Source organism: Macrosteles quadrilineatus, unplaced genomic scaffold (assembly GCF_028750875.1).
Source record: "Macrosteles quadrilineatus isolate MER2022 unplaced genomic scaffold, UCM_ALF_1.0 Scaffold_2__2_contigs__length_208266976, whole genome shotgun sequence".
Classification (NCBI taxonomy): Eukaryota; Metazoa; Arthropoda; class Insecta; order Hemiptera; family Cicadellidae; genus Macrosteles; species Macrosteles quadrilineatus.
Window position 1 is genome coordinate 8,491,227 of NW_026542595.1, and position 11,855 is coordinate 8,503,081.

An 11,855-nucleotide genomic window follows, 5' to 3' on the forward strand; every position below is an offset into this window, starting at 1 on the left:
ATTTTTTTTAAATTTATGACAACAGCTAATTTGCAACCAAAAGGTGAGTGAGCGTAGCGAACGAACTTCAACCTGGAGGCGAGTTAGCGTAGCGATTAGCGAACGAGCTAACCTGAAGGCAAGTAAGCAAAGCGAACGAGCTCCAACCTAAAGGTGAGTGAGCGTAGCGAACGAACTTCAACCAGGATGTGATTGAGCCATGTGAACGAGCTCACTTATGAAGTAAAACGGGGCAAAGCCCGAGGGTACAGCTAGTTTATAATATAAGAAGTAAGATAAGATATGTGAATTTGAACAGATGGTGTTTTTGACCTCTAGTGACCTCAAAACGAAAAAGTAAAAAAAATCGGTCCCGGGTCCAGGTCTTACCATGAGACCTACTGTCGTAATAGTTTATTCCCTATATGGGAAATTCGCTAAAGCATACAGAGGGCAACTCAGCCCATCCCCATACGTACATGACTCACATTCCTGGGAATGCCTAAATACCAGCTGATCTAGTGAGATCATCCCCTTTACAACCATGATTTAAATCCTTGTTATTTTCAATGTGCTAAATCTTTTATGAGATATACAGTAGACCCCCTCTTAATCGACCCTAATGTTAACCCCCTAGGTCGGATAACTCAAAAGGTCGGTTAATACAGGCAATCCCTAAAATTATAACATAATTAATTTGGAATTATATAATCATTATTTTGAAGTCATCCTTGCATTATTTATAAAATAAACTACTCTTATCTCCTTTTTCGTATTGATAGAAAAGTCACATATAAACACAAAACACGGTTAAGCCAAATAGGCCTACTTTCAGTAGAATATATTATACTAGCTGTACCCGCGGGCTTTGCCCCGTTTTACTTCATAAGTGAGCTCGTTCGCATGGCTCAATCACGTCCTGGTTGAAGTTCGTTCGCTACGCTCACTCACCTTTAGGTTGGAGCTTGTTCGCTGCGCTCACTTGCCTTCAGGTTAGCTCGTTCGCTACGCTAACTCGCCTCCAGGTTGAAGTTCGTTCGCTACGCTCACTCACCTTTTGGTTGCAAATTAGCTTTTGTCATAAATTAAACAAAAAATAATAGTGCTGCACCCTGTTGGTAATCCTTGTAACTTTAATGCTATTGCACATTATAGAACAGTACCAACTTGTTTAATTGAAACAGCTGATAAGATTAGTTAATTCCATTTAAATATGAGTGATCATAAGGTTAACATGGGAAACTCCAGAGCCACTGGGGCGGAGCCCGAGAGTCTGATCAGAATAAAAACAACTCAGTTTTCCTATTTAATGCCTAAAGAATCAGTGTACCAAATTTCAGCCTCCTAGGTAAATGGGAAGTGGGAGAATTAGTGATGAGTGAGTGAGTGAGTGAGTCAGTCAGTGAGGGCTTTGCCTTTTATATATATAGATTAGACAAGAGTCAATAAAAATTCATATTTTAATAACTTTAGTACTGTAATATATTAATTTATGCTTTTCAAATCCATCGTAATTCAGTACAGGTACAGAACCTTTTGTCGAGATTAAAGATACAAGCGACTATTTTGTTGCAAGACAGGATGTTTATTTAGGTATAGCCTCTCACTGGAGGCTCGAGGCACAAAAACTATCCTAACCTTGGAGTTGTTAACCCCCCTTCCCTGCCCTCCTTACAAGTTGTGTTGTTTGTTTACTTCAGCGATAAGATAATCAGTTCTCAAAATCGTAATGCACTTTACGATGTTATAAGTTTTCCACAAAGATAATAAACTGATAATAGGCCTATGCTATATTTTTGGTGATCAATACAAAATAACTTATTCTTAGTCATATCCTGTGGAGATAAGAGTATGGTTTAGTTCTCATCGCCCAGCGTGGGAGCGGAAATGCCGAGATTCCTAGAAAGCGGGGGTTAAACCGAACTGCTCTCAAAGCATGGTCGAATAGAACAAACTGTATTATTTTACGATCAAAGGTGGATAATCCGATTATCGGTTAATACGATGACGGTTAAGAGTTAACTGTAATTTAAGAATTAGGCCTAAATGAGAATAAAAATTGCTTCAACACGTTTCTGGGCTTCCTGAGCGCCGGCAGGATTGCTGTTCGGTAAAGTATTAGGCGGCAAAAATCCGGTATAAGGAAATTTGAATTCGGTAGCCTATTAGGCAGTTTCAAAATATTTGGTACTGGTTGAAAAAAACACAATTGAGGCTGTAGCTGATGACTCTGAAAGCCAGCTGGTGTCACTAGGCCCTTTCAGCATCATGGACAAGTGCCTACGCTGACAGCAGCCAAACATAACCTAACCAAGACCTTTTGTGTAAAACTTTAGGACAGGTCCTTTGAGAGGAAAATCGCTGTATTTTGCTTCCTTGTGTCTTTCAGTACCTATAAGTTAATCTTTGACAATTTGCATTGGTGTATTTCAGTTTTTATTCTTTGTTTAGCTATGACTCTTAAAGTCAGCTTGTGCCACCAGGCCCTTTAAGCATAGACGACTGCCAAGGCAGACAGCCAAACATAGCCTCTAAAATTAAACAGCGATTAAGTTATCTCAAAACATCAGTTTTCGACATAGCAGCTACAGCCTCAATTTCTGGAAATATATATTACTAGGCTATTATTGACTTCAAACACTGAAAATTAAATCATGGAATAGGCCCCACTACTGTACCTAAAATTATATTTTACAGATTAATTCTTAACCTAACCTTAACTGTCCAGTATTCGCTGTTTACTTTACTCATGGTGAGCCTTATTCTACCAGTTGGGAGTGGGAGGAGCTTAAGTTAACTTGGACCAAAAACATTACATAAACCAAGTGCCTCTGAGAGCACATTCCAGTTAACTTAGCTAGGTAATTATTTAGATAAGGGTGACCAAGCATTCTATCACAGCCACCTCTAATACAAGGCCGCGGCGAGCGAAAAGTGGCAACGTTGCATCCGTGTCTTGATGCGCGGTCGTCTTACCATTACAGTGAATGGAGGAGTCGCGTACTTGACGTACATAATCGCGTTTCTAATACCCTTAATCATTAGTAATGACATTGAACTTGTTAATACAGCATGCCAGATAGATGTGATGTGCCTGGATGCAAGAATAATTACGAAAGCTCAATTAAAAATGAATAATACATACAGTGTTCTAAGATTCTACGTGATCCGCCGCATAAGCAACAATAGCTTCCTGCTATTCTTCAGTCAAATTAGACATCTTAAAACAATTCTCGTTTTTGTGTGAAACATTTTCACAAATATGAACTTAAATTTGTAAAAAAATAACAACATAAGAATAAGACAATGATTCATGTAAATATACACGCAAGAAGCGAGTTTTAGGTATGAGAAAGCCGTACTATTTCCTTGTTTATTTGTCTATCTATTGATAAAAGCTGTTGTTAAGTGATTAAAATAACTTAAATAACTAGCACTTCGAAGAAATAAACCGGTGTTTCTGTTAAGTAGGCCTACTAGTAAAAAATATGTACTACACCATCTAACAATTAAAGCATCATATTCTCCGACTCCAGTCTGAATGTTGATGTGATAAAACAATTCTATTAATATTGTGGAAAGCCATATGGAGGCCTAACTTCTAAAATCGTTTACAAAATGAAAAGCGTTTTGCTTAGTAATTATTCAAAGAAAATAAATTATTTATAGTCAGTATGCCTTCAAAATGAAAACTTAAAATTTTGTTGTCGCTAACTAATGGTTTTCTCAGGTAGACTAAAACATAATATTCCTATTAAAAATTGAAAATTAATTTTATTCAAACAAATTGTTAGATGTTAGTCTCTACAAATCCCAAAGTCTCTACAAATATTGAAGTGGCAATAAGTTAGTCAGTCTTATTGTATTACCATTCTTGGTATACTAGCTATATGCTATACAGTAGAACCCCTTTAATCGGAACTAATTGGGACCGGGGGTAGTTCGGACTATTGAATAGTTCGGATTACAGAACATATTGTTGTTTTTACATAACAATTCGGAAAGTGAAAAATGCTTTATAAAGTAAAGTACAGTGTTTATTTAATACAGTAGTAAACATAGGGAATAAACAGTACGGTACATTACAATAGAATTACGGTGCGTATACCAATAAATACAGTATCCAATGAAGAACTACTGTTCTATGTATAGAGTACAGCAATGAGGCGTTCGGATTAGTGGACGTTCGGATTACAGGGGTTCGGATTAAAGAGGTTCTACTGTATTTTGTAAAATTTAAGCCCAGTCTGTCTAGTAGTTTTTACTATATTGAATAACACACATACAGACACCATGAGATTGTTATATAATAGTATAGATTATCAAATTAACAAAGGAAATATGTAAAGTCCATCTATTTCCACATTTATCGTACTTACAATACGATAAATGCAACCAAAAACATTATGTTAGTATTTTTAGTTTTAGACATATTGTGGTATGTTGCAATTTTTCACTAAATAAAAAAACCTAGAATCTAATTTGTCTATTTTACCATACCGTGCCTTAAAATCCATTAAAATATATAATTTAAATACTTTGATTCATTGATACAGAGCAGCAATACTCTCAATGATGTTTATAGCCTAGCACGAGTGCCGGACTCAGGCGGCGGGTGAGTGCGGCGTTGCCAGTTCAAACGTCGCGGCCTTGTATTAGAGGTGGCTATGGTTCTATAGTAAGTTATATATCATTAGAAACTAGATTTTTACCTGAAAATAATGGTGCAAAAATTTTTCTGCTGCTAAAAAACTAAATTTACTACGATTTTTTGAAGTTTATTTTAATATTTTATTAGGAACATTGAATCTGCACTTACTAGCCTACAATGTTTACACTGTAAAATTAAAGTTAATAGCACAATTCACATTTATTGACTGATTATATGCCATTTTAATGTAAATATTATCCTCACAACCCACACTTAGAAAGGTAATTATGTTAATTGAAGTAGGCTATAACTTATGTATTATTTGATTAAAATTAATTAACATTAATAAACACCTCTAGTTCGGACATATTTAATCTGGATCTGGGGCCTGGATTATGAAAATTGAAGAAGGAATTCATTTAGTTCTCCTCTTCATCTAACCGAATGGCTTAGCTTAGGTTTTGACCATGTAACCGTTATGTCCCATAAGGATAATAGTGTAGTGGCAGTTTTAATAAAATGAATAAACAACAAATTGACACTATTCTAACCTAACCTAACCAAACTTCTCGTACAGTTTAAAATTTGTTTATAAGTTGAAAAAGACATGTGAGGTTGGTAGGTTGGACGTTATGTGGACTTGTGACTGTATTAACCCTTTGAGTGCCAAAAGCCGACTAGATCGGCTTTTAATTACATCCCGAGAAGTGCCAACTGCCGATGTGATCGGCATCACCTTCCGTCGCGAGAAATGCCAGTCTGCGCGAGAAATGCCCGCCGCCGATCTAATCGGCATTTTGTAAATTCATTGTAGCAAACACATATTTACCAGTAAACGTTCTTACCACAACTCAAATTAAAGCTAAAGAGTCGTAGTAGTTGGAAAAATATGCGTTGGTAAACGAAAAAAGAGCGTATTAATTTCATATAGCATTCCAAAGTCATGATTGTTGAGGTTATATGGATGGCTGTGGCATTGGGCGTCACGCTGTCTGCCGCTCTCAGACTGCGTGGAACCAATTTTTTTTAACATGTGATTTGTCAATCTAGCGGGAATACCTTATTATTATTATGCTTTTGGATGTTAGGTTATGGCTTAGGCTTATGTAGACCAGCGTGCCTTGTGTTTGTTTATACAGTATTGTATTGTGTGTTTCCCGAGCATTACTGGTGGTTTGTTTCCAAATGAATAGGCCTAGTAATAAACAGCCACATTCTCCTGTAAGTGAGGGAACGCTTATATGCGATTTGTGTGAAAGTGGTGTGAATGTGAATGATGTCAACAATGACAATACTGATGTCGAATTACTAGATGACATTGACTCTTCTGGGTCAGGGAGTAGTGATGAAATGGTCGACTACACAGACGAGGACCCAGATTATGACCCAAGAACTACTCCAAGGCCTCGATTCCAGCTATCCTTGCCTCGTCCAAGAATCAATTTTGATTTGGACCTCCCCGGGACCTCCAGGGATGGACATTTTTCAAGACCTGATTTGGATGACTCTTGACGAGGATGCAGATGATCCGGCACCTGTAATGCCTCCTATTTATAACTAATTCAAGAGGCTGTTCAAACCTACGAGGAAGAGCTACAGGGCGTGGTAGGGGCCGTCATAGAGGAGGTAGCCATCCAGAAATTCGTCCACAAAGTCCAGAAAGTAGTGATTGGGAAGAAGTGTTTGATGACGTTGACCGTGGATATGAACATTCGTTTATTTTCAATGGCAGAAAAGGTATTCCCAGACAGCTTCGAGGGAAATATGATGTAGGGAAGAAGGTGTACGTCCGAAAAGGGCCAATCCTACAGATGACATATAGGGAAAAACCGACTAATAGGACACAGTTCATAATAATGTCAACTAATGCCAAAGCCAAAAATGTAAGATATACAATTAGGAGATCTGGAAAAGTTATCATCAAAAACAAACCCCAAATTGTATATGAATATAATCATGGGATGGGGGGCATCGACGGCACAGATCAGATGTTGCACACTTATTTGGAAGAGAGGAGGACAATGAAGCACTGGAATAAAATGGTATTTAACATTTTTGGAAGAATGGGCCTGAACAGCTATGTAATTTATAAGATGAACACAGACAAACCAATGTCCAGGCTACAATTCCAGATAGCTGTCATTGAATCATTAGCAGATGTTTGGCTTTCAGAAAAAAATCAAGCACGAGGTGAGAACGGAGGAGGAGATGCGCCGCAAGGAAATCGAACGTGTGGAGTGGAAAAGTTAGATGGAAAAAGGGAAAAGGATTGTATTGAATGTAGTGGATCTAAAAACGAAGAGGGGAAGAGGAGGCGCTCCAGGACTGTCTGCGTCAAGTGTAAGAGAGGGCTGCACTTGGACTGTGTCACGCTGCACAACTGCAAGTTTTAGTTCGAAAAAAAGAAACAAAAATGTACAATATATGTAAATAGTAGATATTAAGGAAACGTTTTATTGACTTGACATTTTTATTTTTGTGAATTTACTTTTATTTAGTGTTTCTCAAGATTTTAAGTGAACTTACATCAAGAGTTTCCAAACTTTTGTCCTCCAGTTCTTGAGCCGCTTTCACTTACATGTAAGTAAAATATGTTTTTTTTTTATGTTGTTTATTTCCTTAAGTTTTATTTTTTACTAAACGTTCATTATATTTCAGCAACAAGAATATAAAAAATACAAAAAACCACATGTAAATGCCTCGCACTATTGAGTTTTATTTTTATTTTAGGGTGTAAATGACAGATTTTTGCAATAACGCTACTTTTTTTCTAAAATATTTTTTTATTATTATTTATTGGTCAACGTTAATGAAAATTGGTGTACTGTGACAAAACAACATAGTAAATCGAAATATAGTATTGGTTAATGAGTTAAAAGTGTAATTTAGACCAAATTTTATAGTTTGAAAAAATAAATATGTTATATTAAAATTTTTATTCTATATAATTTTATTAGTTGTACAACAATTTTTGACCAGTTTTCATTGAAATATATATCATTGTTTAGAGCACATATTTATCTTTAAAACATAAAAGAAATAAGGTTCTATCCATATTATATGGGAAGTTATAGTTTTTTTTTTTTAAAAAACATTGCAAAATCACATGATTTGGCCTGGCAATTCTGGTTGTCATATGGCTAATAGCCCTGGCAGCTGAAGGTTACACACAGAAAACTCAGCTGGCCGTTCTCGCACAGAAAACAGCAAAAGTGCATGGCATTCAAAGGGTTAAGTCCTTTGAAGTTAGGTTAGATTAGGGAAGTTAAAGTTTAGGTTATAATGAATCAAGTTGTTGATTTACCTATATTATCTCCAGATTATTTATGTACTTTGTAAAAAGTACTTCAAACACAATAAATAATCATTTCAAAAATGCGCACATTTTTGAAATTAGGCTATTATTTATTGTGTTTGTAGTACCTACTTACTTTTAACAAAGTGCATAAACAATCTGGAGATAAAATAAATCAACAACTCGATTCATTATAACCTAAACTTTACCTTCCTAATCTAACCGAACTTCAAAACACTTAATACGGTCACGAGTCCGCATAACACCTAACCTACACATGTCTAAATAAGCACTGAAGTAGTTCATAATCAACGCTCAGTTGAATTTATAAATGCCTCTTTGTCCTCTTTGTATAAACTTACTCTCCGTCATACCGTAAAACGGGGTGACTTGATACCACTTTTGAAGTTTACACCATTGCATGTTTGTAACTAAGCACATTAGAACTAATATTTTTATATACTTATTACAGCCTTAGCTTATACTAACTATTTACAAAGTAATATATTTTTACCATGGTTACAAGTGAAAGAAAAAAAAAATATTGCCGGTTCAAGTCACCCCTGCAAGTGGGGTCACTTGATACCAGCCTATATGATTGCATGTGATTTCAATGTAATACAATATTAGGCTTATTTAAGGGGTGATTTGAGTCCATCTTTTTGTTCTGAATATTTTGATATTTTTTATATATTTTTAGCATAATTATTACTGAAGTTATTAATAAAATTATAAACCAAAACGCGGGGTTTGTTGGTAAACCTATAAAAAAATCTGTAAAATATAATATTGGACCAAAACACAGTATTACTTAGGTACCTTAACATAAACTAGAAGAGTCGTGTGTTCAAACAAAATAATAACCAAAATTTTAATTACTTATTTTACATTTTTTTCTTCTTAGTGAAATGTTGCAATTTAACACGTCGCCGCAGTTATACTTATTGAAAAAGTGGTTTAAATTTAAAAAATGTTTCTTTCTCAAATATTCAAGAACTGTCAGCTTTAAAGTAACTTAATTAAATTGTTCATTATATACAATATTTACAGGGCTTCTTAAACACATTTATTCATTGATTTTGTCCTTCAGCCTAAATTTTTTCATCTCGAGGTCTGCGAACATTCCCCTCACGTTAATAATGGGTAATGGAGGTTTAATGGTTCTTTCTATCACATTTGTTATACCAGCATACATCTGGATTGGTAAGTCATTTAAAATGGTTTGGGCCACTCATTGACATTGAAGTTATTTTTTAGTCCTCCCCAGAAACTAAAATTGGGCTATTGTAAGAAAGGCATCTATCATGTAGCCTACAGCCAATGCGGTATCAAGTCACCCCGACGACATGAAAATTATGTTGAGTTTTGATACGACGAGGTTTATGACAATCCTATAATAGATAAGAGATAAAACTATGCTGATAATGTAATTTGAGAAGTTGAAAAAAGAGAAAAAAAATGCCACAGGTTTCACAGAGTTGTTGTTCTGAAAAAAAGTATAATATTATTCGGGTTAAAATTTTCGGGAAACTTTTTTGCTTTTAAATTTTTTTATTTTCTTTTACATTCAATTTTGTTTCAATTGAAGATATTATTATACCATATTGAAGCAGCTACCCCAAGGTAGCCTATTAGGCTTCAAAAAAAGTTGAAGTGTACAAGTAGGCCTAATTTATTAGGTAGTAAGTTAATTACGGTACAAAATTAAAAGTTTAAAACTTTTTTTAGCTTATGATTTCAAGTCACCCCACAGGCCTCAAGTCACCTCATTTTACGGTAATAGGTTTCTTCTTCTTCCCTAGACGATCCTTTCAATTTCAATCGTTCATGTTTGTATTGGTCAGTCAATTCACAGTAAAGTTATGGCAACAGAGACCAGCCGACAAGAGGCATTACAGTAACTTAATAAACTTTAAAAAACGTAGTAACTTAGATTCAGTTTTTGTGGCAGCAGAAAAACCTTTGCACCATTATTTTCAGGTTAAAATCTAGTTTCCAATTATATATAACTTACTATAGAACGCTTGGTCACCCCCATCTAAATAATTTCCCTTAACTCTTTAATACATCGTAGATTAGGCCTAAGTGTTGACTAATCTTTGTCACAAATCCAAGGGATTGTGGCATGAAAGTTAACTTAGGCCTATGTCATTAATTCATCAACCTAATGAGTTTAGGCCTCCAGGCCTAATAACTTAAGCCTAGCCTAGGCCTATTAAGTTGTTGTGTCTCCGTTATACCATAGACAAAAAGAATTAAATATAGACTGTCAGCCGTGCTGCAGTTACCATAGGTTCCGGCGCACACCGCTGTAGTTTACGTAGCGCGTACGCCGTAACTACATGGCGCTCCAAGCGGTGTGCGCCAGAAGCTATGGTAACCGCAGCACAGTTGACGGTCTATATTTAATTCTTTTTGTCTGTGGTTATACTAACCAACAATTTGTCTTGCTGTCTTGCTAAAAGCTAAATCTTGGTCAATCGTCTATCTGATAGGTATTTGACTAGGCCTAGTAAGAAGCATAGGGAAGAACCTTAGTTTCAAACCGAAAAGAAATGATTAATTGGTTTAGGGTGAATTACTAGGCCAGCATTCAGGACAAGATTATTCTTGACAGCCCACCTGACTGCATCAGAAGTAGGTTTAGACCTTTTAATTTTTAAATAAACTACCTATTTCGATTGTTGGAATAGATTATGCTAAAAAAAACTCGAGGAACTACAAAACCAAGCCAAGCAGGCATGACAAACTTTCCATCCAGGAGAGGACCCACCTACCTTCCGTAGCTGAAATCAGGACAACTTACCGTGAGGTTTTCATCGATTTGTAGAGGAAGTTGTCTTCGTGATAGTTTTTGATCATTGTTTCTGTAAACGTCAACAAGCTTTGCCATGGTTTACAAACAAATTTACACCTTAAATGTAATAATATTATAGAACAAATTTTCTAAAATTCACTGAGATAAGAGATCATCTTCCACTTCCTCTACTGCCTACTCTCTCGACTCGAGTTATGGTTGGTTCGGTTCAGGTTCAGGTCGCTGTTCTGTTCTTGGTTCTTCTGCTCAGTGTCAGCAGTGTTCTCTAAAGCGCTAGTAGTGCTAAGCAGTAAAGTAACAGAAGTAAGCTAAGTAGCTAGTGTTCTACGTGTTTCAGTTTCACTGCCACACTGCCTGAGTGATTTGATTGATAGCGGTACCAACTCGAGTTCCCGCAAGGCTCACGGGACGCTCCTTGACGTCATAGTAATGGCACGTTTTTATATTTCAGCTGTCTGTGACAGTGTGAGTGTCGGTGGTAGATGTAGTTGTCGTCTGCCTTTGCAAATGTCAAAGTAGTATCATAGATAAAACATACTCCCTTTAGACTAACCAACACAAGTAGACTTCTCATCCCATTGTAAATTTTGAAGCTCGTTTTTCATGTCTAGTTCAGGTACGCCACACTGGGCGCTAGTGTCGACGAAATTTGGTTTATATTATTTTAGGGTTAATTTCTTGATTTGTGCTTTACTGTTTGGTTAAATAACTAGGGGACAGCTTATTGTTTATGATTAGATCGTATTATTTGGTTAAACGAGCTTTTAAATGACTGTATTAACGGGAAACAAATTGTAAACAAAACACGACCTCTAACATAAACCGTACAGAACTAACAATAAAATTGTCTTCAGCTGTTCCATTAGGATGAGAAATCTACTAAGGGAGTAGTATGTTTTATCTATGGTAGTATCCAATAATCCAATAGTCAATGGTAATAGCTATTTACGTTAGGTACACGTTACGCAAGAGCATGTTTACATCACTTAGGTGAATTATGCAACTCGCTTCCATTCGTTGCTTCCATTCACCTGCGTGATGTAAAAACGCTCTTACTACACTTGTAACGTAAATAGCAATTACAGTTCTTGAAGTGGTACGGTAAAATATAT

At 36.0% G+C, this 11,855-nt stretch overlaps 1 protein-coding gene across 2 annotated transcripts in view; it reads right to left on the minus strand.

The window, feature by feature from the left end:
• LOC128986324 (gametogenetin-binding protein 2-like) overlaps positions 1–10,965 on the minus strand; it is an 80,133-nt gene extending 69,168 nt beyond the window's left edge. Inside the window, exon 1 of one of the 2 annotated variants that reach the window (XM_054406645.1) lies at positions 10,732–10,965. In XM_054406645.1, coding sequence (XP_054262620.1) covers positions 10,732–10,818 — 87 coding nt within the window. In that variant the 5' untranslated portion in view covers positions 10,819–10,965. The remainder of the gene's footprint in view (positions 1–10,731) is intronic. The other variant, XM_054406644.1, reaches the window with a different exon arrangement.
• Positions 10,966–11,855: the final 890 nt, after the last annotated feature.